The 27,847-nt window shown below is 44.0% G+C and overlaps 1 protein-coding gene across 2 annotated transcripts in view; it reads left to right on the forward strand.

The window, feature by feature from the left end:
* The first annotated feature begins 5,694 nt into the window (after positions 1–5,694).
* arhgap20 (Rho GTPase activating protein 20) overlaps positions 5,695–27,847 on the forward strand; it is a 42,752-nt gene continuing 20,599 nt past the window's right edge. Inside the window, exons 1-2 of one of the 2 annotated variants that reach the window (XM_088914636.1) lie at positions 5,695–5,844; positions 24,545–24,630. In XM_088914636.1, the coding sequence (XP_088770762.1) occupies positions 5,755–5,844; positions 24,545–24,630 (176 nt within the window). In that variant the 5' untranslated portion in view covers positions 5,695–5,754. Of the gene's footprint in view, positions 5,845–19,093; positions 19,496–24,544; positions 24,631–27,847 lie in introns of those variants that run through there. The other variant, XM_088914635.1, reaches the window with a different exon arrangement.

The raw sequence follows: 27,847 nt of genomic DNA on the forward strand, positions 1-27,847 counted from the left end.
GAATATCGTCTCTTCACAAATCTGCAGGAAATTGGATGAGATCTTAATACTCAGATGAGTAAAACCTGGGGATTGAAACTGAATAGGAACGCGGGGTGGAAGAGAAATTGCTCTGACAGGAGGATTTAAAGGCATGAAGACTTACCTGAACCAATTTATCCTAATCCCCAGTGTCTGCCGAAGTTGGCAGCTGCATTTGAAATGTGGTGGACTGGACCTGAAATGTCAGATAGCACAGAAGAATGCAATCAGCATCAGGGCAACATCCGGAGTCCGGAGCTCTGGATGCTGACGGGAAGAGAACTGTGATGCTGTCTGATAGCCCAAGCCAGCGAGTCTAACAAAACACACAGCACCAGCAATGACAATAAACCCCTGCCAAGCGTGCACTGTGGAAACATCACCGCCATGAGCACAAGCAGCAGGGTTTTCAGACAAGCCGCAAATCACATTGATTAACGAGCAGCCTAAACAGCGGCTTCGCTGTGCGGCTCTACGGGCTGAACGCTGAGTCTGTTCCAGTCTTAGTGAAACCAACCTGCTCGAGCAATCAGCATATTCTTCATGGAGCAGCCTGGCCTTGTGACACAGAGCTGCAGTCTCTACCTCGGAGATCCCCTCACCACATAGTTTGCTTAGATGAGAAGCAAAGGGAGTACAAGAGCCTCTTATGTACCATTTAGTATTCAGAGGGTGAATTTCAGCAGCAAATGCTAAAAACTCTTTTGAAACCTCAGAGAGATGTTCTTGGCACATGGCTTCATCCTGGAGTAAGAAGGCGTTCAGATGCCAGCATTTTATTGTGTGTGATTCCTGCAATTCAAAGCAAATGACTACATATTAGGGTAAAAAGATTTAAGGCTGAAAAATACATTTGTGGAGGTAAAAGGTTGCAGTAAGAATGGCAAATCAAAAATACGGGCAATGCGGGTACGTTTTAAGCCTACGCAAAAAAAACGTTCACATAATTACTTCTCATTCATCAAGTTTCACATTCTGTAAATTTAAATCTCATGCAAAAGTCTGGAAGGTGGGAGCTATCAGAGGCAGTGAGAAGGACCAGGGATGTCTTAGGGCATAACTGTCCAGTACTAGATCACAAATTTAATTAAAGTCTTCCCTAAATGAGCACAAGAAAAATAAGTGTTAAAAAATGGTTATATTGCCGCATAATGTAAGCTTCCTTTGCCCAGTATAGAATCTCTTTCCTCTCGCCCCTGATGGGAGCAGTGGGCCTGCTGGTGCAGAATATCTCCCAGGGGGAGCTGCTCTTCCCTGCTGGAGGACGTGGGCCCCCTCTTACGCATGGAGAATTCGGGATCCTGCAGGATATGAACGCCATTACGTCTAATCCCTATAATCAGAACATGCGATACAATCTGAAGGGCTGGGTGAAGCTGGGATTTCTTGGTTATCAGGACTGCTTGTTAGGTCACGGTGAGTACGGCATGTGCTGTACAGCTGTGCCCCAGCTGCAAATTCTCCAAGGCAGCTGAAGAGCAGCTCTGTCTTCAGAGCCACACACTGCCACGGCTCAGTCAGTGGAGAATTCTGCTATGCCAAAGGGATGGGCCTCCGGCTGAGGGAGAATCCGACACCACACAGCTCCCACCAGATTACCGTCTCCTTCGTTAACAGGCTCAGTGCCAGAGAGTCCTCCCGTTCTTAACTCCATCCTCTGCAACAAGCTCAGTGACTGATTCCAAGTCATGTTGTACCATCCCAGCAGGGCGGAATCACAGATGCTCAGAGGCACCTTCTGATTCACAGTCACAAGCACCACATAATTGTATAAAATCCTCCTTTGCTTTTTTTATATATATATGTGCTTTTTTATTTAGACAGATTTGCTTTTGTTTTCAACACCTGTACCCAGTGAAAATGAGCAGGCTGTTCTCTGAGAACGGTATAGCGAGGATATTAAAGGTTGAGCATTCCTCCAAGCACATCATTCACTGCAGCATTTGGCGTAGTTTCTGACAGGAGAATAGGCAGCTGCCAGTGCCAGCAAAGTTAACTTTGAGCTGGTCTTTGTTTGCAGGAAGTACAGTGGTGCAAGATTTGAACTGGAGCAAAGAGCTCCGAAAGCCAGCTGAGCTGCTGAGCTGTAATCTGAGTGATTGTCCCCAGACAGGTTACACAGATGACTGCAGCTGAAGATAAGGAAGAGCTTAGCTGCATTATCTATGTCTCTCTTTGCTGTGCAATGATGACCTATCAAATCACTTGCAATTACTATAAAGATGCATCTTATCTGCCTAAACTCTTCTTCTTCGTACGCTCTGTCTCAGAACAGAGGTCTGTCAAGAGCTCTGCCCTGAGGCAATGTCACTGGGCTTCAACAGTCCCTCAGGCACCAGACGTCTTCAGTGCCAGATTCAAGCTGTCCCAGTGCTCCAGGAGCAATAGTCTTCATTTCTCCTAAACCGCTGTCCGAGGGGAACTGCTGTCTGTGGTGTGAGGGAATTTTAATTGTTTTTCTGGTGAAGCTGCACTGATTGTTTTATGAAAGGAGGATCTGCATGCAGTGCAAAACTACAGTAGTTTTTTAATAGCTTGCGATGTACAAAAATGAATTTTCAGTAACCGGGACCTGCTGCATTTTATGTCTGTGATATCCAACATTCCTCATCTGTTAGACGTGTATTACTCTTGAAAACCCTTACTTAAATAGAAGAGAAAAATCATATCACAGCTCTGAGTGATGATCTGTTCTGTTACTTTTTATTTCCTGAGATACCACTAAGGAAAGGTTATCCTCACTCGGTGAGCTCTCAGACACTGATTAAGTGAACACAGCAGCACCAAGAGTCTAAATATTGTTTCTGCTCCCAGGAATAGTGGCATGAAAAAATGGAAAAAGACGTTTCGAGTCACAGATAAATCCTCAAGAGCTAAATAGTTTGTTCCCTTGAGTAGTTTTCAGAGAAATGCAGACTTTTAAAGCTCATGTTTTAAAAAGAGTCATGTAATGAAGATACAGTAATGAGCCTGTGAGACAAAAACAATGAACATCTACATCACACGATAAAATTATTTGCTATAAGCCTGAAAGATAAATGAAATAAACCTGTTATACACTCAGTCTTTTGAAATCAAGAGCATCTGTCTTCAGATGTAAAAGCAATTTAAAAATAATTAAGACATTCAGCCACATTGTGCTGGGCTCTTAATCTGGCAATAGCTGAAGCAAATAAAACACAGATAATTAGGTGTTTTTTTTTCTGAGCTAATTATCTTCTTAGATGTCAGTTGAATATAAATCTGGGAGAAATGAACTGATGATCTGATTGTGCTAATTACTCTGGATAATTAGTTGTTAAATGTGTCAGTGTCTCCATTTTTCAGTTGCCTCTGGCACAAGGTGTCCATATGTGTGTATATAGATGCATATATCTCTAGACAAACTGGATTGCAGAGACTTCACAATCACATATATGTCCAGATCATTATACAGTAAATGCTGCATGATCATGCTCATGGAGTGGGCGTGTGATTGACGCTGGCGGTGAAAGGGTTTTGCCCTTATTTGAGAATACAAAACCAATCACTCAAACCCAAGCTCTAAACGTTAATTAAAGGAGCCAATAAGTCTAAACCACCGAAGCCCAATGTTGAAATAAAGAAGCTGAGACCCCAGATGAGCTTTCCAGGGTCTTCTTGTCCGCCTCGTTAGTAATCGAATCCTTTGGGAAATACAGGCCGGCTTTGCCTCGGCTGGCCTCGTCACTGCAGTGCAACCGTGCCATACAGGTGGAGTACAGCCTTGGCAGAAGCTCACATGCAGGCTCCTCAGTGAGGGGCACCTTTGGAGCAATGGTGCTTTCATGCTTTGCCTCCCTGCTGCTGCCCAGGGCTGGAGAGACGCGCTTCCTCCGTCTTCACCTCCTGGCCAGAGCGCGTGGGGGATTTCCACTGGCCCTCGCGGGAGAGGTGCCAGACTGAGGGTCATCAGCCCCGCTGAGCTCCGCCCGCCCTGCCGCCCGAGCCACAGGCGTGGGATGGACGGACAGGTGGGCGTGCAGAGTCCGAGAGGTCGTCGGGGTTCACCGTCGGACCAGGGCTGTAACCTGTGCCCTTGCCATCACACATTCTGAGGGCGCCAAACGTGAGATTTGCTGAGCCAAGGTCCTCTTTGGAAAATATCTAAAGCTCGGGGGTGCGTAACGCTGAGAAAGTTTCGCCAAGTGGGACCCGCCCAAGCCAGAAAATACATTTATTCTCACGCACTTTCATCGCGCTCACTGTAGCCTCACATGTGCTAGTATGATCAAAACCAGAGGAGTTTGTTCTCTAAGACTGTACTTTATTCGTGAAATTATTGGAAACCTGAAGCACAACAGAGCTACATAAAGTAAACAGGTCTTCGGACAGACAGAACTGTTCACCCAAACGTTAAATAATCGACTGGCATCCTTTACAGGCAGGTCATGTGCTCTTTTAAATTGACCTTTCAGTGGAAAAAATAAGTAACCAATACCGAAAAATAATGCGAAGGAATTTGTTTTCTGCACTTTGTGTTTCATTTAGTTATTATTGCAGTATAATTTAGTTATAATCGCAGTAATTATGATGAAATAAACAATTGCTTCACACTTACTTTTAATTTTAAACCATGTCTCTAAACACTTGATTGCACAACCTAGGTGATTTTCTGACAAGACGTTAGGTGCCATATGTTTTCTCAAGGCATATTTTTAACTGAGAGAAGCTGCAAGATGTAGAAAGAAAATTAATTAATCAAGCCAATATTCTAGTTTAGTATTGAGATGCAGAGGTCTGTAGCTTGTGAGTGCTGCTGCTATCATGTGCTGCATGTAAAAGCGTTTGGTCTGATAAACTGATTGATCTAAACAAATCTGCTGCCTCTGTTCTTAGTTTCTCATGAAACCATGAAACCACAGATTACACGTACTGTATGACTGTCGAAAACTGGAAAAGGCTTCAAAGGCAGTAACTAGTAGACATACTGAAAGCACAGCTACCCAAGCAATTGTTAAGTACCTGACAGTATGAAATATACAGCATATACCTGTTAGCAAGGGGTAAAATTGAATTCCAAAGTAAGAAATAAGCAGATTTATACTTTAGTTCCCTAACTCTACATGGCACAGTGAACATCAGCAGAAGGGTTCTCAACAGAGCATGACATCAGATCCCTCTTCTGCTGGACCATCTTTATGAAAGACAGATGTCAGTCTGCTGAGAGGGATAACGTGCCACTGGAATGGATACAGTCAGAAAAGGGAGTAGAGCAGCAAAGACAGGCTCACAGAGAGCCGGAGCAAGCAGAAACAGCCCCTTCTCTAGTCGGATTCAGTCCAGCCTCTCAAAGCTCAGAATGAAAACCTGAGGCAATGGTGCTGATCAAGTGGATTTTCAGGTCATCGGTAGTCCCAAAGAAATACACCGAGTGCCCTATCGAACCGAACTCCTCATGCGATGTGTCCTGCAACGAAAAGAAAGCACTTTTTTCAGCGTTCACTGCAAGAGAACTGCAAGAGAATTCCTGTCTCCTTACAAAGTGATCTCCAGGCAAAGGAGTAACAAAGAGCTGGCTATAGTCAATGAAACGAACGAACGAACTAACACTGCAAGCTGAAGGACTCAAAACCTGTTTTGCTTCCAGACCGCCAGAACTCCACCCCGTGCAGAGTCGTCTGACTTGTCACTTCCACTTGACTCACTGTATCAGCTGTGCCCTGCGCCGCGCAGACACCGGTGAGAGAGCTGCCGGGCGCGCCACGGAGGAGCATGGAGCGCCCAGAGGACAGCCCAGGCGCTGCAGCGGGTCCCGTGCACATGTCCCGTACTGGAAGCTGCGGAGAGTTCTACAGGACCGGCGTGAGTAGCCAGCGTGCACATTCCAAACTTTTCTTTTCTTCTAGATCACAGTGCTGCTATATACAGTACGTTCCTTTGTGGGAAGCAGAGGAAAAGAAGATTAATAAACTCATGCCCTACACAGGATACATTGGAAGTATTCCCACTATAAATCTCTGGATGCAAAGTGGGCTAAGGTTTAATTTACTTTTGTAGGAATGACTTATGACTAGAGAAAATACTTTTGGATATATATCCGGCTTATAGTGTGAAAATCATATCCTTTACAGACCCTTTAACAGCTAGCCTCAAGATAAATGGACTTCCCTGCTGTATAATCTATATGAGTTCAATTGCTTGCAAAATTGAAAGGAGTGGTGGGTATCTTACTTGATTGAAATAGCTTCTTTCCATTTCTGACTATTTTTAGTTGGCTTTTCTGATAGCTTTTTTTGCTGTGAAACAAAATTTGATTTTAAAGATGAATTTTTAACTCTGCTGAATTATGTCTACAATCTGTAACTGAAGCTCTTTTGTCTCTAAAAATTAAATATCTTACATTTCTTCTAATGCCGGGTTAATAGTTTGAACACACCTGATTATTGTTTGTGGATTTACTGGTTTTAATACTCTGCATTTTCTGTGCTCTCTACAGTGACAGTGTCTTGATAAGAGGGATTTGTATATTTTCATGCACACTGGTATGAATTGGTATTTCTTCAGTGTGTACAACCCCAGTCCTTTTTAAAAGACCTGCAATTTTCTGACACTGGCTCTGAGAGTGCAGGAGTGCATCACTCATTGACTCTGAATGCTTGACCTTGGACAAGCTCAATAGCCCGAGGACTCTCCTGCAGCTCTCGGCAGCAGAGTTAGCTGTTAATAAATGGTGCATTTTCTCATTATGATTATCTGCTTGTGGTAGCTCACTGCACGACACTTATCTATACTATAAGCTTATCTTATTAGATCATATCTTGCGTTTGCATTCGTTATATTTGAGGAACATAAAAAAATGAAAGCAAAATTTTAATGAACAGTTTTGTTTTTAATACTCAGTCTGCATCTTGAAATGCTGAAAAATGCAACTTGAACTTTTTTAAACTCCAGATTTAAAGAACTCAGTAGGGTGATTCATTCCTGCAGAGTCAGCTAGTTCCAAGAGTTAAGGGCTAATTAGCCTTCATCCCATCTTGATGGATTTCTCACCTGACAGCAGCCCCAGATAGAGGGGTGTCCCAGTGTATCACGATGTCAAGTGTCATTAAACAGCGAAATAAGTGGCGATGCTAACACAGTAGTGATTAGGAAACAGCTTGAGAGCCTCTGGCAGTAGCTAATGCAGCCCATTGTGATTCTTGCCAGTACTCACTGCCCTCCTTCTCAGGCTTGCACCAATTACTGCGACAGCTTCTTGGAGGAAAGAGTAGACCCTGCTGGCTGCACCAGCGCCATACCTGTCACCCAGTCGAGCAAAAACACAAACACGCTCCCCCAGAGCGGGGCAGAGCGGGCCGGGGCGGGCCGGGGCGGGCCGGGGCGGGCGGTGTGTGCTGGCGGTGCCCAGGTGGGCGCGGATGGGCAGTAATTCCAATGAGAGCACAAGCAGGCCGGGTGTTACAACACGCAGCTGATCGCACGAAGTGTAGCACGTGACCCCAGCCACCGGCCGCTGGAGACGGCCTGGGGTTTCTAAGAACTTTGGTTACAATAAAAGATAATTGACATAAAGAATTGTTGAATGAGAAAGAAGTGATTTAGGCCTGGTCCTGGGCTTTACTTTACTCCACATTTCTCTTTCGTCATCCTTCACCTCTCTGGGGCCCAGCGAAGGGCAGACTGCTCTCACTAGTGAAGCCAGGACTCAGACCCCACACTGTCTGAGCACACCTCCCCTGCCATTGCCCTGTCTGTAAGAACATAACAGCCGTCTCCACAGAGAACTATTTCTGACACTGGGCGAAAGGCTTCTGCTTTGGGCATCCCCTTTGGAATCACTTTAAGATGATATTCCGTCTCCCAGTCCGCACGAGACTAATTACCGCTGGATTGCTCTTGCTTGAAATTTTCTGGCAGATTTCGTGCTTCTTAGACTACTGCCATTGGATGCATCAGTTTGACAATGACAGGACAAAGCCCACAGTCCAGTTATTCTGAAGACTAGGGCTGGTTAAAATCGCCTGGCGGTCTCTATGTTCCTCTTGTGCGTGTGAAGAAATATTGACACTTTTTGCTACACGATTTGCTCTATGTATCTAATAACTTGACCAAGTTTATCCAGAGAAGGGCTTAGTGGAAATCCTTTTATATTGCTGTAGTATGTATTAATAATGTATGCTGCTATAAATAGATAAGTGACTGATCATAATAATGATTTGAAGTGACTATTTTATCTTTATTTCTGGTTTATGTACAGTATGAATCTATTGCACCGGTTGTACCTGTTCGTTAATTCAGAAGGAAATGTTGTTTTTTTATTTTAATGTTTAAATGGTTCTTTGGATACCAGATCACACTGTTTATTTGCGTTGTTCCTCTTCCATTCTCACTGTGGATTTCCTAGATTAGAAACTTTACAGATTAGACATAATTACTGGAATGTTCTAGGATGACACAAGTGGCACATTCAGCACAACCGTCTAAGACAAAGATGAAGTTCTAATAAAGAGAAGAGCCCAGGGCTGTAGCAGTGGAAATATTTATGGAGTTAAGATGAAAAATAGCGAGGCATACCAATTCATGACACGTTTCTGTTGACTCAGTAAACTGAAATAGTCAATAAGCTTGCTCTTGTGCAAGTAGTTTCTGTTCCTTTTGCTTCCAGACCTACATAGTTTTAATTGCATGAATTATTAACCTTTTTTATCAGAAATCATGCCCAGTCCACACTGGATTATGTGCTGCTTCCAGATGTTTTCGTGTATGCTGAAATGACTTTCTCAAGTATTATTTGACTTAGGTTTTAATAAGATTGGAGTGATTATATTGCTGTGATTATAAAACCAAAAGACAATGATGAAAAGCCACTGGGACAGGGGTGGCTTGTTCCAATGGGGCCCATGCCCCTCCGCTGCCAGGACTAGCTGGTTTGTTCCTCTCTCATTAGCCAGTTGTGCCGAACTGGAGAGCAGTCCCATCACAACGGGACAGGAGAACAGGACAGTTCCCACCATTAACATTGATAGAAAGAAAACACTGCTAGTAGGGCAACACACATACTGCTGCTGCCACACAGCTCTTAGGTCCTGGGTTCGGTTCTGGGTTTGAGTACCTAATGAGTGGCGTTTGCACACTCTTTCTGTGCAATCCTGAGTATTCTCCGAGTTCCCTGGTCTCCTCCCGCGCTTCAAAGACAGGCTGGGCTAACAGGCGTCTCTAAGCTGTGTGTGTGCGCCTTGTGAAGGACTGGTTTCCACTTTTCCTGGGATTAAAACTCTGTTGCATCCTTGTATGGGTTCGGCTCCAGGTTGTCCTCGCTCTTCCCAGGAAAGGGTGCGGTTTTCTTATCATGGCCTGATCTTCAGATGCTATTTTTCGGGCGGCGCAGGGACCTACTGGTTAGCATTGCTGCCTTGCAATGCTGGGACCTTGGATTCAATTCTTGGGGTGCACTCTGTGTGGAGTTTGCATGTTCTCTCCGTGGTCATGTGGGTTCCCTCTATGAGCTCCTGTTTCCTCCCACAGTCCAAAGTCACAGTGGTGGGTTCATTGGCTCCTGTGGAAACCGGCCCTGGTGTGAGCGTGTGTGCGTCTGTGTCTTTCTGCCCTGTAATACACTGTCCAGGGTGTACCCTGCTTCGCTTGCTGGGACAAGCTCCGGCTCCCCTGTGGCCCTGCACTGGATCAGACAGCTGGAAAGTGGGTGGATGAGCTAGCTCTGTGAAACTTGTCCCTAAGACAATGACATTTTACTGCTTTAGTGTAGTGTCTAGTGCGAAATGGTTCTTCCTTTTGCTTAAAGCTAATTCACATGGCTATTGACATTAGGCATGAAATATGTCATATTTCAAATGCTTTTAATATTACGCCAGCCATCCCCCAGATCAGTTCCTGTTATTGTCCACTCCACAGAGTGTTGAGGCATAACCATATGGTGCAACTGTATCTAAATCAGGGCTCCAGGCTGATCAATTGTTTTAGCTTTAAAGGAGTGGTTTGTGGCTTTTCCTTTCTTATTTTGATTCTACCCTTGCTGCGTATCTTGTCCTAGTACGTCCTCAGTGCACAATTACATTTATTTATTATTCTGGAAAAAAAAAACAATCTGATGAAAGGTCTTTTGAAAGCATCACCGTGTTTAAATGAATAAGTATCCATGAGCAGGCTTGTAATGGGAAATAAATTCATGCTGAGCAAATGTTCATAAACATGATAGGATGTGTGAATCCAAAATAATATGTCAAGACAGGTTTAAGACCTGCTCATTGTTCACCGTCTCCTGTTGGAGGGGCAACACAGATCTACTGTAATAAAGTGACTAGAACAAGAGGCCATAAACAATGTGCAAAAAGATAAAAATGCAAATAAATCTCTATGTGCATCAATGTTACTTAAAAATGGTCTCATGTTTTGTAGCAGTGCATCAGGTGCTATTTTTCTAATGCACTTTTGTACCAGATTCAGTACATTGTGCATGATATAGCTCAGCTGCACCTTTCAGTAGGTATCAAGAGCAGTTAGTGTGACAAATCCTGCAAACCTTCACTGCTACCAGCTATCAACCTTAATATTCATCCGTGAGCAGGCTTTCCAAAGAACTGCTTTCTAATGTCAATTTGGAAAAAAAAAATGAAATAATGACATTTTCTTAAGGCCCTCTCAACCCACAAAGATAAGAATTAGCCAATAAACTGCCTCTCTCATGTGGTTTGTTCTACAAAGTACCGCTTGCATCTTTAAGTTTTCTGATGCAAGACAGATATGGCACTGCTATGGTTTTGTCACAGACACTCCGTACTTACAGCTCTGCTAATCATGATGGTTTTGCAACTAATTAATGACGCGGCCTTTGCCTTGGGTGTACTCGTACTGTACATGCACAGGCTGGTGCTGCCGCAACATGGTATCAATTTAAACCTTTCTGGAGCTCTGCAGGTGGGCTTTATTGCCCTCCTGATCATGACAAAGAGAAAACCTGAATAATGTAAACTGTGCATCCAGAGTGGACATGGTCATTGGTTAGGAAGAACTGTCACAAAGCAACACCTCTATAAAAGCTGTCAGTTGTTTTCTGTCTTTTGCACAAATTGTATAAAGTGCAAGACTTGTTATTGCAGTGTTACTGTTATCGCAGTGTTACTACTCTTAATTCAAGTCAAACGGCAGATGAAGTGCTGTGAAACCTTTATACTGTTATACCATTGTTAAAACCTTTTGTCACTTCAGCTTACATGACAAGATTCATAACATTCAATGCAGTGACTGTGTGAGCCTGTTCTACAAAAAGGCAAATATTTGGGACCATATTTACCAACAGGCTTAGTGTCCTGCACTGATTTTGAAAAAAAAGTGGAAGAAACAAATTGCTTATGTTGTTTTATGAAAATAACTGCCATCTGCCTTTTAGAATTGTATCCTGAAACATCTACCTGGCATTTTAGAACTTCATTGTGCTGTTGTAAATACAGACATAAACTATACCGAAAAACAGCAAAATGTGTACGGTACATAACCAGCTGCTAAATGTACAGTAATTTAAGCTGCTGGTTTCATTATTTCTGGCTCAAAGTTTACTGACTGAAAGAAAACCAGTGCTTGGTTTGCCACATTGAGTTTTCAGAAACCTCAAGCTATACTTCCTGAGCTCAGATACATCACATTTATAACATCAACATTCTGAGACCAGGAAAAGAAAAGCACTTCAGTTTCAAGACCTGACTGTGTTCAGCTTACTGGATAGTAAGTGGAAATCTGGTGGAACAGGTTAGGTTAGGGAAAGATGTGCTACAGGAAACGTGCAATTAAGTCCTTTTAATGAACCGATTGTTTAATTATGGTTCTACAACTGAAGTTAATTCAAATCCTTTTCAGGTGGATCGGTGTCTGTGTTGTTCAGCCTATAAAGATTTTCCCCTGCAGAATGGTTGTGCTCAGATTCCTGTAGAGAGTATAGTGTAGCCACTTTACAAAAATCCTTTATCTCAGAGTATGAGGAAAGTTGTGAACTTTTTCTGGGGCGACGGGAAAAGACTGCTGGGCAGTGACCCATACTTCTTAAAGCATGATGTGTAGCACAACTGGTTACACACAAGACATTTAGCCATGTTTGCTTTGTGTGGCTGGCTAATTCAAGAGTATTAGGAGACACTGAATATTGCATACTGTAATCACACGTAAGAAAATGAGCACCCTCAATAGACAGGTTCAAGAAAAAAGTCATGGAGAGGGTGAACTGTTCATTGTAGCCTCAGACACCACAGGCATCACAGAGTAGTTGTGATTGTGATACAAAACCAAATCTGTTACTAAAGATTACTTCTGCATGGGAACAAGCAGAGAAGAGTCATTGTCCCTATACGACCTCACATATAGGATTTTTCTTTGCCTGTGTGCAGAATTGATTAAATGTAGTATAGTTCGTACTGAGCTGAAAATGACTATGAAATAACAATTGAAAGCCCCCCCTCCCACACCACAACCGTGCTTTGACACAGAGCGGATGAGTTCACGGGTTTTCAAGAGTGTTCAAGTGTTCAAGAGATTTTTGTTCTCTTAAGCTCCTTGATTACAAAAGGAAAGAAAGATGAGTGCGGTTTAAGAAACAAACAGAGGAAATGGTGGGACAAAAAGGTGAAAAAGTTATTCGGCTGCTTGAAAAACATTTTTAACTGGCAGGTTCAGAGTCCCAGATTATAACAACAAGATGTCATTAATGGGTTGCTGAGACATAGCAGTCCTGCACGGCAGCAAGCCCTGCCCCAGCTCTTCCAGCCGGTCTTGAGAGTGAGGTGTTTCACTGAATCAAGGACTTATTGCTCCCACTTATAACAGTGGAGATACATTCTCCCAGGGCTGGAGTACTTACCTGAGGCAGGCGTGAATGACCAAAAGCCGGCCTTCCTTGCTGAGTGCAGTGTCTTGTCTTGAGTAAAACTTAAACTGGCTTTTTATCAAAGAGCAGCATATAAGATCTGATAAGATCACTTTATTGCCCATATACAATTTCTTGCATTAGGAATTTGTCTTTTCACATACCCCAGCTTGCTCTCCATGAGACACACAGACACAGAGAAATGCTTGGGGTCAGCTATTTGTACAGCACCCCTGGAGCAGTTGGGGTGAAGGGCCTTGCTCAGGGGCCCAACGGAGTAGGATTCCTCTGCCGGCAGCGGGATACAAACTGGCAACCTTCCAGCCACAGGCGTAGATCCTTATGATATTACACCTTTCACACACTTGTAAACAAGCATGTCCACCAGAAATAATGGGATAATGTTTGCATGATTTACTGATATTAAAAAGCATTTGACTCAATTTGCCACGAAAATCTATCTTACAAAAATGTTTTCAAAGTGATGTGGTGAGTAAAGTTCATTGCATGCAATAACTCAGGGACATGGGGTTGGACAGGGCTGGACCTCGGCCCAACACTGTTCAATATCAGAACAAGTAAAGGTTTATTCCATGCTGAAAAGAGAAGAAAAACAACATTTTGGTTGTGGAGCCTTCTTATTTGAACTACTGTCTATTGATATCTATATCAATGACATTGCAGAGGTGTTGGAACAGTCTGCAGCCCCTGGCCTCACACTACACAATACAGAGATCAGCTTACTGCTCTACACTGTTCACTTGGTCCTACTGTTGCCCACAGAACAGGGCTGGACCCATCTGGACCCAGAACAGGTCCAGAATAAATTGGCTTCATCACTCAGTTCTCCTCCCCACTGATAGCTGGTGTGTGGTGAGCATACTGGCTCCCTATGGCTGCATTCGCATCATCCAGGTGGGGCTGCACAGTGGTGGTGGAGGGGATCCCCATGACCTGTGAAGCGCTTTGAGTGGAGTGTCCAGAAAAGTGTTATCTAAGTGTAAAGATTATTTATTATTATGATTATTAGATAATGTTCAGTGGGCATTGTCATGGTTAAGGCTGTGAAGACTGCATCATCACTGTAAAGTTGACAAAGTAATGGCTAACTGCACACAAACTAAATCTTCTAAACTGGCCATCGTGATCTCCAGACTTCAATCCAACTGAACAGTTGTGATTCTAACTCGAGATGGGAGTTCACCAATGGAAACCAAAGTGTCTAAAAGATTTTTTGCAATTCTGCATGAAGGAATGTCCATAATGCCAGTAGCTCATCGCAGACTGCAGGAGGTGTCTGTTCGGTATAACCCCTGCCAGAGGAGGAGTTACAAAAATGCTTATTGGAGAAATAAATGTGCCCATTGAGTTCTAGACTTCAATTATGACAAACAGGATGTATATGACTGCAAACCTGAACACTCATCGCATGCCTAAAAACATCATCTTCCCAGGATACTTCACTCTCCCTGCTAACAGCAGTCACGAGATGTCTGTTTTTCTCCTCTAGGAAGGAGACATTTCTCCTCTCAAACGGATATTTCAGCATGTCAAAAGAGTCTTTCGAGCTGAAATCAAAAATAAACCTCTCTTATTTCAGACAAGTTCCACTTGGCTTCACTCCGACAGCCCAGCCACGAAAACACATTAGACGTGTCACAGTGATGTAACCCCGCATTGCAGTTCTATCTTGAGAGCTGAATTGCTAGGCAGACAGACGTCTTCCCTGATTTTGGTCTTTCTTAAGGCCTGCAGTAAAGCCACACAAAAAGCTAACAGCAGGATGGGGAGGAAATTGCTTAATGCCCCTTCTGCTATTGAAATGTGGTTAGTTGTTCTGCACATGAAAGGCATACAGCAAAACGGCCTACTTCAGTTTTCTTGAATCTGAAAACTTAGCAAAAATTAGCACAAACTTCTGCTTCATTACGACCTGCGTGAAGCAGAAGGCTGCAAAAAGTTCCTCTTTGAGCTTAGTCATTACATCCTCAATTACTGTAGGCTAGAGAAGACTGTGCAAGACTGTGTGAATACTTACCATGCGAAACAAGATTCAGTATACTGTAGATGAGCTGCTCCAAACCTTGGGTCTCTTATTCGGTACTCAGTATGGGTACAAAAGTTTAATACATGATGGATGCCAAAGATTAAAAAAAGTAACATTAAAAAATGACCTTTAAGGCTGTCTTTAGATACATACAGAACCACCAATGACATAATCTGGACACAATAAAATAGCATCTGGGCAACAGTCAAGGAACTCCATAAGCACAGTCCCAAAAGCAGGAAGCCTCTTATTAAAGGAACAAGTAAAGGTTTACTCCATGCTGAAAAGAGGAGAAAAGAAACACTTCTTTGGCTGTTGACACCTGAAGAAGGAACACAGCCAAAACGTTGTGTTTTTCTTCTCTTTCCAGCAGGGAATAAACCTGTACTTGTTCCTTTGCAGCCTACGCGTGCTGACACAGCTCCCTACTGGAACTCCTTCAGCCTCTTATTCAAGTCTACTGCGGCCACAGTTTGACCATGGTTATGAGACAGTATTATGACATTACAAGGTGCTCCCGTTACCACCTTCGCATCAGATCTCAGAAGCTAAGCAAGGCTGGGTGTGATCAGTACAGGCATGGGAGGCCTCTAGAGGACTCTGCGTCTCTTGAACAAGAGAAGTCAGCTCAAGAACAGACTTCCCCCCAGGAGATGAACGAAGCTTGATCTGGAATATCCTGTAGGTGTTGTTGGGAGACCAACGGGTGTCACTCTTCCTTCTCGACCACAGTTTCCAAAACAACGTCTCATCCGCCTGACCGGGGACACTGTAGGACATGACATCCTTCAAATGAGACACTGAACAAGGGGTCCTGACTTCCTGGCCCCCTGGTCGTCAAAGATCCCATGGCACTGCTCGCAAGAGTAGGGGTGTTAATCCCATTGTTCTGGCTGATTCCTTTCTGGATCTGCATAACCCGGCCCACCTAAAACTCCCTTCAGTCAGACGGTGAAGCAGCCTCTCCATTCTCGTAGTCTGGTCTCCTGACGTATCCCCCTCGATGCCATCCTGGATGTGAGGTCGTCTCCCACCTCTTCACCTGCTCAGGTGTGCCGGTGAGGCTGCTGGCGCACAGAGACTGCCGCAGGTCGCCTAGGTGGGGGCCACACCTCAGTGGTGGATGGTTTATATAAAGGAGAAGTGGTGTGTAAATTTAAATTAATATACACAAATATTATTACCACCTACTGTACTTCTTTTGTTGTTTTGTTTCATGGCTTGTATCATGTTTTTACAATTGTTACAATAGTGACTCCTTGCTCTTCTAAAAGATTTACAATGATTTAACTGTGCTTTCCTACAATTACTCTGTTTTCACCGTGGTATACCGCAATAACGCTTTTATGAGGGCTGGACATGTGAACTGTCAAAAACCCACAATTACCTGAGTGACATGTGTAACTGGCCCTGAATCAGACATAAGAAATTTGATTGAAAATGTTCAAAATTTATGTCTGATTCATGGCAGCTGAAGAAAAGATATTAAAATGCCATCCTCTTTAAACATTTTAACCAAATGTGATAATGCAGGTGTAATATCATACAGGATGACAAATCACCTGTAATTGAAATACTTGCTGTATGATGTTTGCTGTATACAAGCCTACTGTACCTCAGACTCTTTCAGGCAATCTTTGGAGCTTAGTAGCCCGCGTGCCTAAAGATTGACTTAGATACCCACAGTATCTCCAGTAATTAGGTTGTAGAGACTCCTTTAGGCACTGAACAATTAATCTGATTAGCAGAAGGGATCTCTGAGTTTACAGCAGATGTGAAAGGCAGACAGACTAACCCTGCTTATCTTCCTATTAAAGCAGTTAACATCTTTCTCCCTCTCCTGGATCCTGTTACATTTACATTAGCAAAAGAGGAACACAACATAAATTAAAAAAACACTTTCCCACTTCAAGAACTGCACTGCAAAAGAAATGTGAAGCAGAAGAGGGCTGGGCTGATAAAAGAAACAAGAACACTGAGGTAACAGGATGATGATTAAATGCTTTAGCTGGATTTGCATGTTATTGTGTCCCTACAATCGATTGGAGAACCCATTTTGGGAAAAGTGATAGAATGAGAAAAAATATGTTCTCATGATTATTCTCCAGTGCAAGGGAAGAAAAGAGGCAAAAGACAGCTATTAAAATAATGAGGTCTATACAAAGGGAATGATGAACACCCTCAAAACAGTACCTTTCAAAATGAAATATCTTACATATACAGTAAATCTTCATTGGATGGCATTGTGAATCGGCCCTAGGTTCAATTCCAGACCTGGGTCTGTGTGGCATTTGTATGTTCTCAACGTGTTTGGATGGGTTTCCTCTGAGTGCTGCGGTTTCCTCATATACAGTAGTCCAAAGACACACTGGTAGTTTAATTATCTTCTGGGAAAACTGCCCATGGTGCGCGTGTGTGCATTTCTGTGTGCGCCCTGTGATGGACTGGCATCCCTTCCAGGGAGTACCCTGGCTTGTGCCCGCTGCGAGCCTGGAGTGGATGAGGTGATGAGAAAACAGATGGATGGATACATCCTGGAAGAACATGGAGCACAAATGGAGAAGCATTCTGCATTTTATTGTGGAAAAGAACTCATAAAATTAAACCCAATTCAACACAGAGCCACGTCCTCTTTTCAATAAATAACTTCTGTCAAGAAAGAAGATGACCCAATTTGCTATGAACATAAGAACTTAAGACAGATTCAATAGGAGTGGAGAGCGTTGAGGATCTCTTCCAGCTGGTTCCGAGACGTCGGGGTGTCTGCTTCAACATGGCTCAGCCGCTTGTCCGGTAGTCAAACAGCGCGCCCTGTTCTCGGCGTTAAATGCACTGGTGCTCCAGAGTGACTCGTCTGCTAAAAGCCTCAGCCAGAAAGCCTTAAGCCTTTGTCAGAAAGGACGGAGACTGCTGTAGTCCACTCACCGCAGGTTCAAATTCATGCTATCGTGTTATCCTGCTGTGTGTCCTTTTAAAACGTTTCGGGTATACGGTAGATGTAAGATCTTCAAGAAACAAATCGTTTTAAAAAGGCAGCAATGTGAACGTACATATCATGCAAACATCAGGAGGCAGTTTAATAGTATGCTTGGTTTCTGTTTCGAGAACAGCTCTTAACCCGTTTTGAGGCAAGACTCAATCAATGAAATGTTTTTCCTCCGTTTTGACAATGTTTCGTTTACACGAGAATACCGAGCGTTTATACCTTTCGAGACGCTCCTGTTCTGAGGAGGCTGATTACGTCATCCAGGTAACCCAGACCTCGAAACGCAGCTGAGCCGTTTACCATTCACAAGTGCACAGCGACCACAAGACGAATGTCCACATCGTGAGCCCGACCCCGGACAGGCAGGCTGAAAAATGGATAATCATAAATGCATTTTCACAAATTATCCGCAATCCGTTTTTAGTGCGCGAAGGATCAGCAGAGCAAATCAGCGTTAGTTCTGGGACTGGTATGTGACAAAGGTCACGATGTCGAATTTGAAAACACGCTTTCTCGTCCGTTTTTTTTACCTGAAACAGCCTCGCCTCCCGGGTCGTAGAGAGCGGCTTTCCAACACTTTCTCTCAGGCGAAACGCTCGAGTGATCGTGACCGTCCCATCCCTTTGATGAAAATAGTTCAGTTTTGCTGTGACCACTAAGCAGCATAGAACCTAACAGTTATACTACAGATCTTACAGGTCATTAATAACGATACATTTTATCTGAATATGGCCCTTCCTGTTTCTAATAAAATGCCACCGCTGACGTGCGTGAATTAAAATTCAAACTCCGACCCACACCTTTCCCTACATTTATATCTTCTCCTTGACGCATTTAGGCATTAACTGTGCCACTATTTATATTTATTTTCACTTTTAAAAAACAACAACAACAACAAACGGGTAATATGATCGAAACAAGAAATGTGAAGTATATTGCCACCTCGCTACTATGACTGATTTAAACGAGAAAATAATCTCCGCAAACAGGGCTGTTGTTCTTCGTGTGCTTTATAGGACGGCTCGTCATCCTAAGGAAATTCCTCACGATTAGCTCTGTTTGTTTTGGCCGGGGACATGCCTGGGCTCTTGGCCCGCGTATTCTCTGAAGGCAGAACCCGAGGCGGGCTTAGGACCCAGCGGAGCGCCCCCTGGAGGCGAGCCTCTGCGTGACCATGGCAAAGCCGAGACGCGGCTGCGCCCCGGTTTATCCAGTAACCAGGGTAGACAGCCGGGCTGCGCCACAAGTCCCGCAGCTCGCCGTGGATGTGGACGTTATCAGGGCTTGAGCCGCCTCCTCAGTGTCTCGACGGCAGAGAGCCTGCGCGCCCAGAGGAGGTGGCGTGTGCACATGTCCGGCGAAAGCTCCAGAGCGCCGTTATCTGACGGAGGAGACGCCGGGACCTGACGTGCCCGCGGCTTTCTGCCGGACTGCGCTGCGCTTTTGGAGACAAGGGGACGGGCGTGAGCACCGGGGCGCGCTGAGACCGCTCCAGCTCCCCCGAGCCTTGATGGAAACAATGTCGCCTCAGCAGGACAGCGTTGGCCAAAGCCGTTCAGCGTCTCTCACCGGGGAATCCAAAATCTGCGCAGCGTCCGAGGGCAGAAAGGTACGTTTCTGAACTGTCGGCGGAAGACGCGCTGAACAGGGATGTCCCTGGCGCTGGTAATCCACAGAGGGTTTGGTGCCGTGGTTGCATGGTTCACAGGAACAGTTCCAACATGTTTCCGTCAACTTATTATTATTATGACTACGGTGTTAGTTCATATTTTTTATTGAGCTGTTATTAGACCACAAAAAACACGAAATAAATAAGAGTATAGTAAAATAATAAATGAGCGTCGCGCACTAAATATTCCATTTTCTATGTTGTATTCATCCTTAAAGCTGATTTGCTGCTGGCTGTTTTCGGGGACATCCACTTGTGTTGGTACAGTTTGTAATATTTAAATGTGAATGAACACATTTCTCTGTTCTTTTGATAGAAAATGAGGTTTTTTTAGACGCAGTTTTAAGCAAGTTTCCTTCAGTGCGCGTTTGAAATAATTCGTGTGCGCGGAGGTGCAGAACAATATCTTTTCACAGAAGTGGTATATGTTTCAGAAGTATTTAACATGTTAACTCCGTTTGGAGATTGGCCACGGTATTTTCTCCTGAATGAACGGGTAGCTACTGTATGTATTGGTAATAAGCCGAGGTTAGTCCTGCGCTGTTGCCTTCATTTTAACTTTTTTTGTTTAATGCAACAAATTGCTTTTTAAATCCTGCACATAACACGTGTTTTATCTCAAACACCTTTCTACAAAAATTGTTTACTCGATGGACCGGCAGCTGAGACAGTCGTTTTAAAAGATTTTTTTTCCTGTCTGAAACAATGGCAGGATTTCACTTGATGTCAAAGTGTCCTTTTTATAGCTCCTTTTTGCCCGCGGCTACTACCGATAATAATTCAGAAAATGTTTTAGATCACCTCAGAATCATAAAGATTTCTGCACTAGACACCATATTTACTGTACATCGACCAGACATGCTGTCATTTAGAAAAACGGCGATTGCATCATTGATCGCGTATGTCAAATGTAAAAATAATATCGTTACATAGAAAACGACAACAACATCAAGAGATTCATCATATCCTTAAACCCGCTCACACACAGGTGAGTAGAGAAGTACTGTCAGCGGTGTTCTCCAGTCTGAGGACACTAACAGCACATCCTAGACATGCAGTAGTTCAAATGTAAAAGTTGCAGCGTCCGAGATACTACAATGTAACGGTTTGGCTGCGGTTCTATACGACTGTTTTAAAAACTTTTTTTTCATAACTATATGCAGTAGAAGAGGAAAACACGCAAGACTGCAGAACTCTCAAACTACAGTATGTACAGAATATTGAAGCTTGTCGTTCTATGTGGATAGACAACCGCACTTTCATTGAAGAGATCCGTGCTTGAAAACAGAAGTTAAAAAAAAACCGAGGCCAGAGGCGTTTCGGACATTTTAAACCCATACCCGGCAGGGTCAGAAGGTGCCGCGCTCAGTCAGCGCTTAGCGCAGACAGACCCCTGGCCCCGTGTGGGGCTCTGGGCTGAGGAGGGCGAGAGGCGCTCAGTGCAGGGCTCTGCAGGAGGAGAGCTGTACAGCAGGACCCCATTCCGCATTCTTGGAACTATTTACTATCTTGATTGGTTTATCCTCTGCCTTTCCGTGTAACAAGTTGTATATTGACCGCAGCCCTTTCCCCCACCACGGTCTGATTGTATAATCAAGCGAACAAGCTGAGCTTCCTAGTGTGAAAAATAGTCAGACCAGAAAAACAGGTGAATTTGATTATGAAAAGTGAAAAAATAAGGTGTGATCTACCCGGTCTGAAGTATGTGCTATTATATACGTTATGAAGTGTGTTTTTCCCAGTGTGGTATAACTCGGTCTCCCCACTCACGAATCTTGCCGAAGCAGGTCTGACGCGCTGGGTTTGAGTGTAGTTTTGAATACAGACCCCGATGTCTTCAGTCTCTGTACGTCTCAGTACGGGGCACAGAGGTGAGAGCAGCGCCGCGCTCTGGTCGTGTTTGAAACAGGTAACCGCCTGCTGCCTCGACGTGTCAGGCCGACGCCGCACCGTTTCAAAAACCGCGTTCTGGTGTGGCCTACCTGGGGGTCAACACCAATGGCGAAATACGGAAGAGGAGCGAAACGTGTTTCCCACACGATGATTTCACCCGGTTTGGACGGCTGGTGAGCAGCTGGGGCGGTGCTTTCCGACCACTCTCCTGGCCAGCTCCAGTAACGCCATCTTTTACGACCCTTTCTGTGTGTGTGAGACTACCTAACCCTTCTGATCAGGGTTGCACCTGACTGGCGGAAATGTGCTCCTTCACACCTTAGAGCTTTCAGGACTCAGCCTAGGGTCCAGCTTGTCCGTTAGCCTCGGAAACAGTAGAGCTGTGAAGAAGGAGTGGTTCTGATTTTTCTGTTATCAGTGTTGTCTTGGCAAGGAACTGCATGTTCCTCATGAGGTCCCACCCAACCAGAATCAGAAAAAAAACTAATTCCTGGTTGTTGTTGTTGTTGTGGCAACACGGAGCCAATACCAGATTCACAGAGGGCAAAAGCAAGATTACGTCTTGGTCTCTCCGCATTTGTAACCTTTCTTCTGCTCTGATGTTCTGAAACCCACACGGACATACAGAGAACATGCAAGCTTCACACAGAAGGTATCCCTCACCTTAATGAGGGATACCTAATGGCCCTGCCATGGTGCTGTCCTTCGTCCAGCACATTTGAGATAAAAAACTGACATGTTTTTCATCATCGGAGCAATTTAACACTGAAAGCAGGAGCGTTCAACAGCAGGAAACTGTTCCAATTTCCATCAGCAAAATCACAGTTGCATCAATGGTTCCATGAGAATTTCGGTTTTCTGTACCTATTCTTACTTTGAATATTTGTTTGCATTTCATGATTCTGTTTACGCATATTCTCCTGTGACGTTGTTAAGGGCACAGGATCTTGATCCTGAATCCCACCCGTCGTTCTGTCTCTCATATCTCCTGTGCTCTCCGGGCTGCTGCCCAGCTCTGGCGTGAAGAGATCTGTCTGTCTGTCTGCATGCTGACAGCTCTTCCTTGAGGACTAGGGAGAGAAAAGGAGATTAGCCACATCAGTCACGAATCAAGCCCCCCCCCCAACCAACAGGACAGTCGGCTTCATCTTCCCGATGATCAGAACTTTGGTAGTGACAATGAAGGAGAATGAAAGACTGAGGGATTTTTGTATTTACTGCTTTGGTGGGAAAGCAAAGAGAATTTGGAAATTTTCCATTCAGACTAATGCTCAAGTTGTGTGTTTGCCTTTGGAAAATTCCACTTTCCTGGACCTGCCTTAACAGGCTGGCACTATGATGCTGGTTAAATTCTTTCAGTGAAACGAGAAAGTTAAAATAAAAAAAAATGAATGGGCATTTATATGTGTCATTAATCATCATGGTTATATAATGTCATGACAGGCCATGGATTGAAAGCATTTGAGTCTTTTGTCTTTTCATGCAGCCTTGTTGATTGAATCTATAATTGGTTTAATCAGTCAAAAGCAGTGTATTCTTACTGTATGGCACTGACCATGGCGCCCCGAAAATACAAATGTGGTTGAGACTATCCAGAGCTGGAGTTGAAGCACCCCGATCTCAGACAGTGTCATCAGCACTGCACTCTGTGAGACTGTATGATCACTCTGGTGAACACAGTTTGAATGAGTCCAATTTATATGCTTATTTTTTTACATCAAAATAAAGATGCCTCAAACTTTGCAGCTGGAAAGGAGTGTTTTTCTTTCCAGAGAAATTCTAAACAAGACAAGCCTATTTTGGTATAATCACGATCATGTTTTCCTTTGAAGTTAATCTTCTGCAACGGTTATTAAATGTGCTATATAAAAAGATGGGGTAATATATTGAGCAAGGGAATGTTTTAAATAACAGTCAACTGGAAACTCAAATGCTATGCTCTTATTTTGTTATTCATTTCACTGTTGTGATTATCTTGCCTGAATCTCAAAGGAAGGTACAGTAGCAGTGTTTGAAATCCAAACCTTTGCTTTGCGGTGTGTCTTCTTTGAGTCCAACACCTACAGAAAATAACCACCATTTGTGTTACAAAAAATAACATCCTGTTTTTGTAAAAAATAACTCTAATATGCACATTTTTAAATGTTCAAATAAATGTTATTGTATTATTTATTTTTTAATTAAAATTTAAATAATGTAAATATGTACTTATTATTTTATATGCCATATATAGTCACACTGGCACAGTGGTTAGCATTGCTGCCTCGTAGCACTGAGGCCCTGGGTTCAATCCCAGACCTTGAGTGCTATCTGTGTGGTGTTTGCATGTTCTCCCTGTGTTCATGTGGCTATCCTCTGGGGCGCTCTGGTTTCCTCTTACAGTCAAGAGATGTGCAGGCTTCAATTGACCTTGGTGTGAATGTGTGTCTGACTATGTGTGTGCCCTGTGATGGATTGGTGTCCTGTCCTGGGTGTATATGTGTGTGCCCTGTGATGGACTGGTGTCCTGTCCAGGGTGTATGTGTGTGTGCCCTGTGATGGACTGGTGTCCTGTCCAGGGTGTATGTGTGTGCCCTGTGATGGACTGGTGTCCAGTCCAGGGGGTGTGTGTGTCCCATCCAGGGAGTGTGTGTGTGCCCTGTGATGGACTGGTGTCCTGTCCAGGGTGTATGTGTGTGCCCTGTGATGGACTGGTGTCCTGTCCAGGGTGTCTGTGTGTGCCCTGTGATGGTGTGTGTGTGCCCAGGGGGTGTGTGTGTGCCCTGTGATGGACTGGTGTCCTGTCCAGGGTGTGTGTGTGCCCTGCGATGGACAGGTGTCCTGTCCAGGGTGTGTGTGTCTGTGTGTGCCCTGAGATGGACTGGTGTCCTGTCCAGGGTGTACCCTGCCTTGTGCCCGTTACTTGCCAGGATAGGCTCTGACTCCCCAGTAACCTGAATCTGAAGAAGTGGTTAGAAAATGGATGGTTTGATCACAATCATGTGATAATTGCATATTATATCCCTCTGTGATAATGTAATATAATAGATGCATGTGATATAATTGAAATCAAAGGTTTGTGTCCTTAATTTTTTTTTCTTCCTCTGTTCTGTGCAGAAAATGAAGACTTTGGCCCAAAGGCGTCAGTCTGCACCTTCGCTGGTTATCAGTAAAGCACTTAACAAGTCCAGAACAATCTCCAGGTACGAGCAGAAACACTACAGCCATGTACTCTTTTGAGAACCGTTGAATGTGATTTGGTTTTTTGAACTGTTAAAGATGTTTTTGGAGTTAAATGAGTAAATCTGCCAGACATAAGATAAGATCACTTTATTAGCCATATACAGTACAATTTCTTGCATTAGGAATTTGTCTTTTCACAGACCCCAGCTTGCTCTCCATGAGACACACAGACAGGGAGAGAAGCTTGGGGTCAGAGCGCAGGGTCAGCCATTTATACAGCACCCCTGGAGCAGTTGGGGTGAAGGGCCTTGCTCAGGGGCCCAGCGGAGTAGGATTCCTCTGCCAGCGCGGGATATGAACCGGCAACATTCCAGCCACAGGCGCAGATCCTGAGCCACAGAGCCACTGCTCCGCCCTGCTCCGACAGACAGAGTAAACTGTCTTCGGTCCTCCCTCAAGCTTTTACCTTTTAACCTGGCTTTTACTTGTACTGGCCAGCACTGTGTATCCATAGTCTGACTGCCAGCTGAGACCTACTGTACTCTAACTCTATCTACTGTAAATGTCAGTGTAAATGTAGAAATTAGTATTATCTTCCACATAGTCGTGATTTGGTATAGAAAGATCCCTGAGCCCTTGATTGCTACACCGTTTTCTATACATTTCTCTAATTATACAAGAAGTGGCGCTGGTCTTTGTATTTTGTGTATGGCCTGTGATTGGAAAGAGAAAAGCAGAGTGAATAAGGTGGAATCCGATGTTTGTGCGCTGAGGGCTGCACTGGTAAATGTCTCGTATTGTGTAAAAATATTGTGTAAGGCAGTGTCTCATGTGACAAATACTAAATAAAACCTACAGTGGGCAGGCTGTTACGGTGGTGTAATTTGGCCCAAAACAATTTTAAGAGCAGGCCTCTCTAAGAAAGAGGTCATTGTATGTGTGAGTCAGACGGTTGTGGATTTTTGCCAGTTTAAACAGCACTGAAAGCATCTATGTTTTAGAATTTGAGGAAATGCCGTAGGTTTTCATTAATTGGGCTGCTTCTTACTTCAGAATTGTTTCTCGTCTGGCTACGTCACGTCTAATTCATGCATTACTTGTAGCAACAAATGAGGGGATACTGAGAATCTGCCTTTGTGATATATGCATACTTCACTAGGAATAACAACACCCAAGAATGAAGTGTACTGAAAGGATGAAGGAGTGTTTCAGTGAAAATGGGGTTTAACCGGCTTGGCTGAGGGCTGACCTCCTGGCCAGAGGACGAGGAGGCTGGGACCCCCCAGCAGAGTGAGGAGTGACCGAGGGGCAGCAGCAGAGGAGGAGACGGGCTGGAGGAGGGATACAGGAGATGTGAGAGAGAGAGAGAAGGGGATCTTGTATGGTGTCTATAGTGTTTTAGGAGAGGAAATGATGTCAGGAGTAATACCTGATTACTGACAGCTGAGTCTGATTGAACACGGCTGTTGTCATCCTTCCCGAACTCTCGTTATAAGCTCCATAAATTCAGTTGCCATCTCATGATCCGCATTAGTGTGATTGAATTTTGTTTTAAGACACAGAAGCTGGGTATCTGGAATGAAAGCCTTTTGGTTGTGTTGCAGTTGAGCAAAGCCTGGTGTTAGTGTGTTTCTATGCAGGCTCACTTATGCTTACCTAGTGAGGACGTCATAAAAGAGATATGTGCTCCAGCAATACATCTTGTCCAGTTCTCTGCTAAAAATCTCTGAACATGCATTAAAATGACAAGTTGCTGGCCTCAGATGTTTTCTAGTGCATGGCCCACCCACAAAGACAAACCGTTTAACATTTTAAATTTCATGCCTGTAGCATCATTCTCAGGGTGCATATTTCTGCCAAAGGGAGTCTTTCTGGAGAAAGCAGACCACAGCACCTGCCAGTCACCTGCTTTGCTAAGGTACAGCTACAGAACTTTAGACTTTGCTCTGCTCTGTGTCTGCTCAAGAGCCTCTCTACCGACCCAACCACCAGATCCAGCACAGCAGCACTTTGACACAGGTTAAAACCAGAAAAAATGCTAAATCTTCATTCATGTGGCACAAGTGCGTTTCTTGTTGTGGTACAGTATCTCTGTGTCTCTTAAAGAAGGTCCGCGGTATTATGCGCAGACTCCAGTCTAATCACTCTGACCTGAGTTGCTGGTTGTGCAAGCAGCCAGCTCTTGGTTAAGGCTGCCCCTTTGCTCAGCTAGAGACACAGGGAGTCATGTGGAAAATGAGGCTGAAGGTTAACTAACAAAATGAAGGCTGGAGCAGGGAGGGCATTCTTTGACCTTGCAGAATAAATGCTAGATTGTGCCAGTGTAATCTTGGTTGTTGTGTGGTGAAGCAGAAATTAAAACTCACAAAAATGCTAACTTTTTCAAACCCTCAGCGCTCAATTCATAATTATACTGTATGTTTCGCTATTCACCTTACATTTCAACTGAAGGGTACTTAAGAAAATAATAAAGACCCTAGAGTAACACGACGGATCATACCTTAAGAGAAGATTGTCTAGCAAGTGCTCCAAAATGAAAGCAAACCTGAGCTTCAGGATTAATCGCCACTGTGAATCCAGCACTGCACTCTTAATGTTAATACACTATTATTTGTGTCTAATAATCCCTTGTAATGTTAATGTAAATCCTCAGCCATCAGTAGAACTGTAATGCAGTCTACTATACAGTATGTCACTGTAGGACTGTGGACTCCAGGGAAATTTCCTTTTTAGGCACATATATACCTTAGTCTATTGGATTGTAGGAGGAAACTGGAGCCCCCAGAGGGTAACTGCATGAACAGGGTGAGACAGAGAGCACTTCAGGTCCAGCTTTGAGCCCAGGGCTCCAGCGCCGTGAAGCGGCAGCACTAACCACTGCACCACCCTGCCACCCTCATCATAACCCATCCAGCAGTAATGTACTTGGAAATAAAGTAAATGTAGTTTTTTCACTGTATCTGATTGGCTCAACAGAGGTGGGAGTCGGTGTTTAACGAGAGGTATTTTGCAGCTGGTGGTTTTCATAAGAACACAAGAATGGATACAGATGTGAGGCTGCTATTTGGCCTGTCTAGATGATTTGTATTATTTTGGGAGATACATGGTCCTAGTGTGGATGCCTGTGGTGCTCAGCTGATTACCACTGTCCATTAATCAGTTGACCAGCTTTTAATCTGAGTACTTGGAAACCTACTTCCTGAAATTGAAAAATTAATCTTTTGGTCGGCGCTTTAG

The sequence above is a fragment of the Atractosteus spatula genome, chromosome 4 (assembly GCF_055471065.1).
Source record: "Atractosteus spatula isolate fAtrSpa1 chromosome 4, fAtrSpa1.hap1, whole genome shotgun sequence".
In the NCBI taxonomy this organism is placed as follows: domain Eukaryota; kingdom Metazoa; phylum Chordata; class Actinopteri; order Semionotiformes; family Lepisosteidae; genus Atractosteus; species Atractosteus spatula.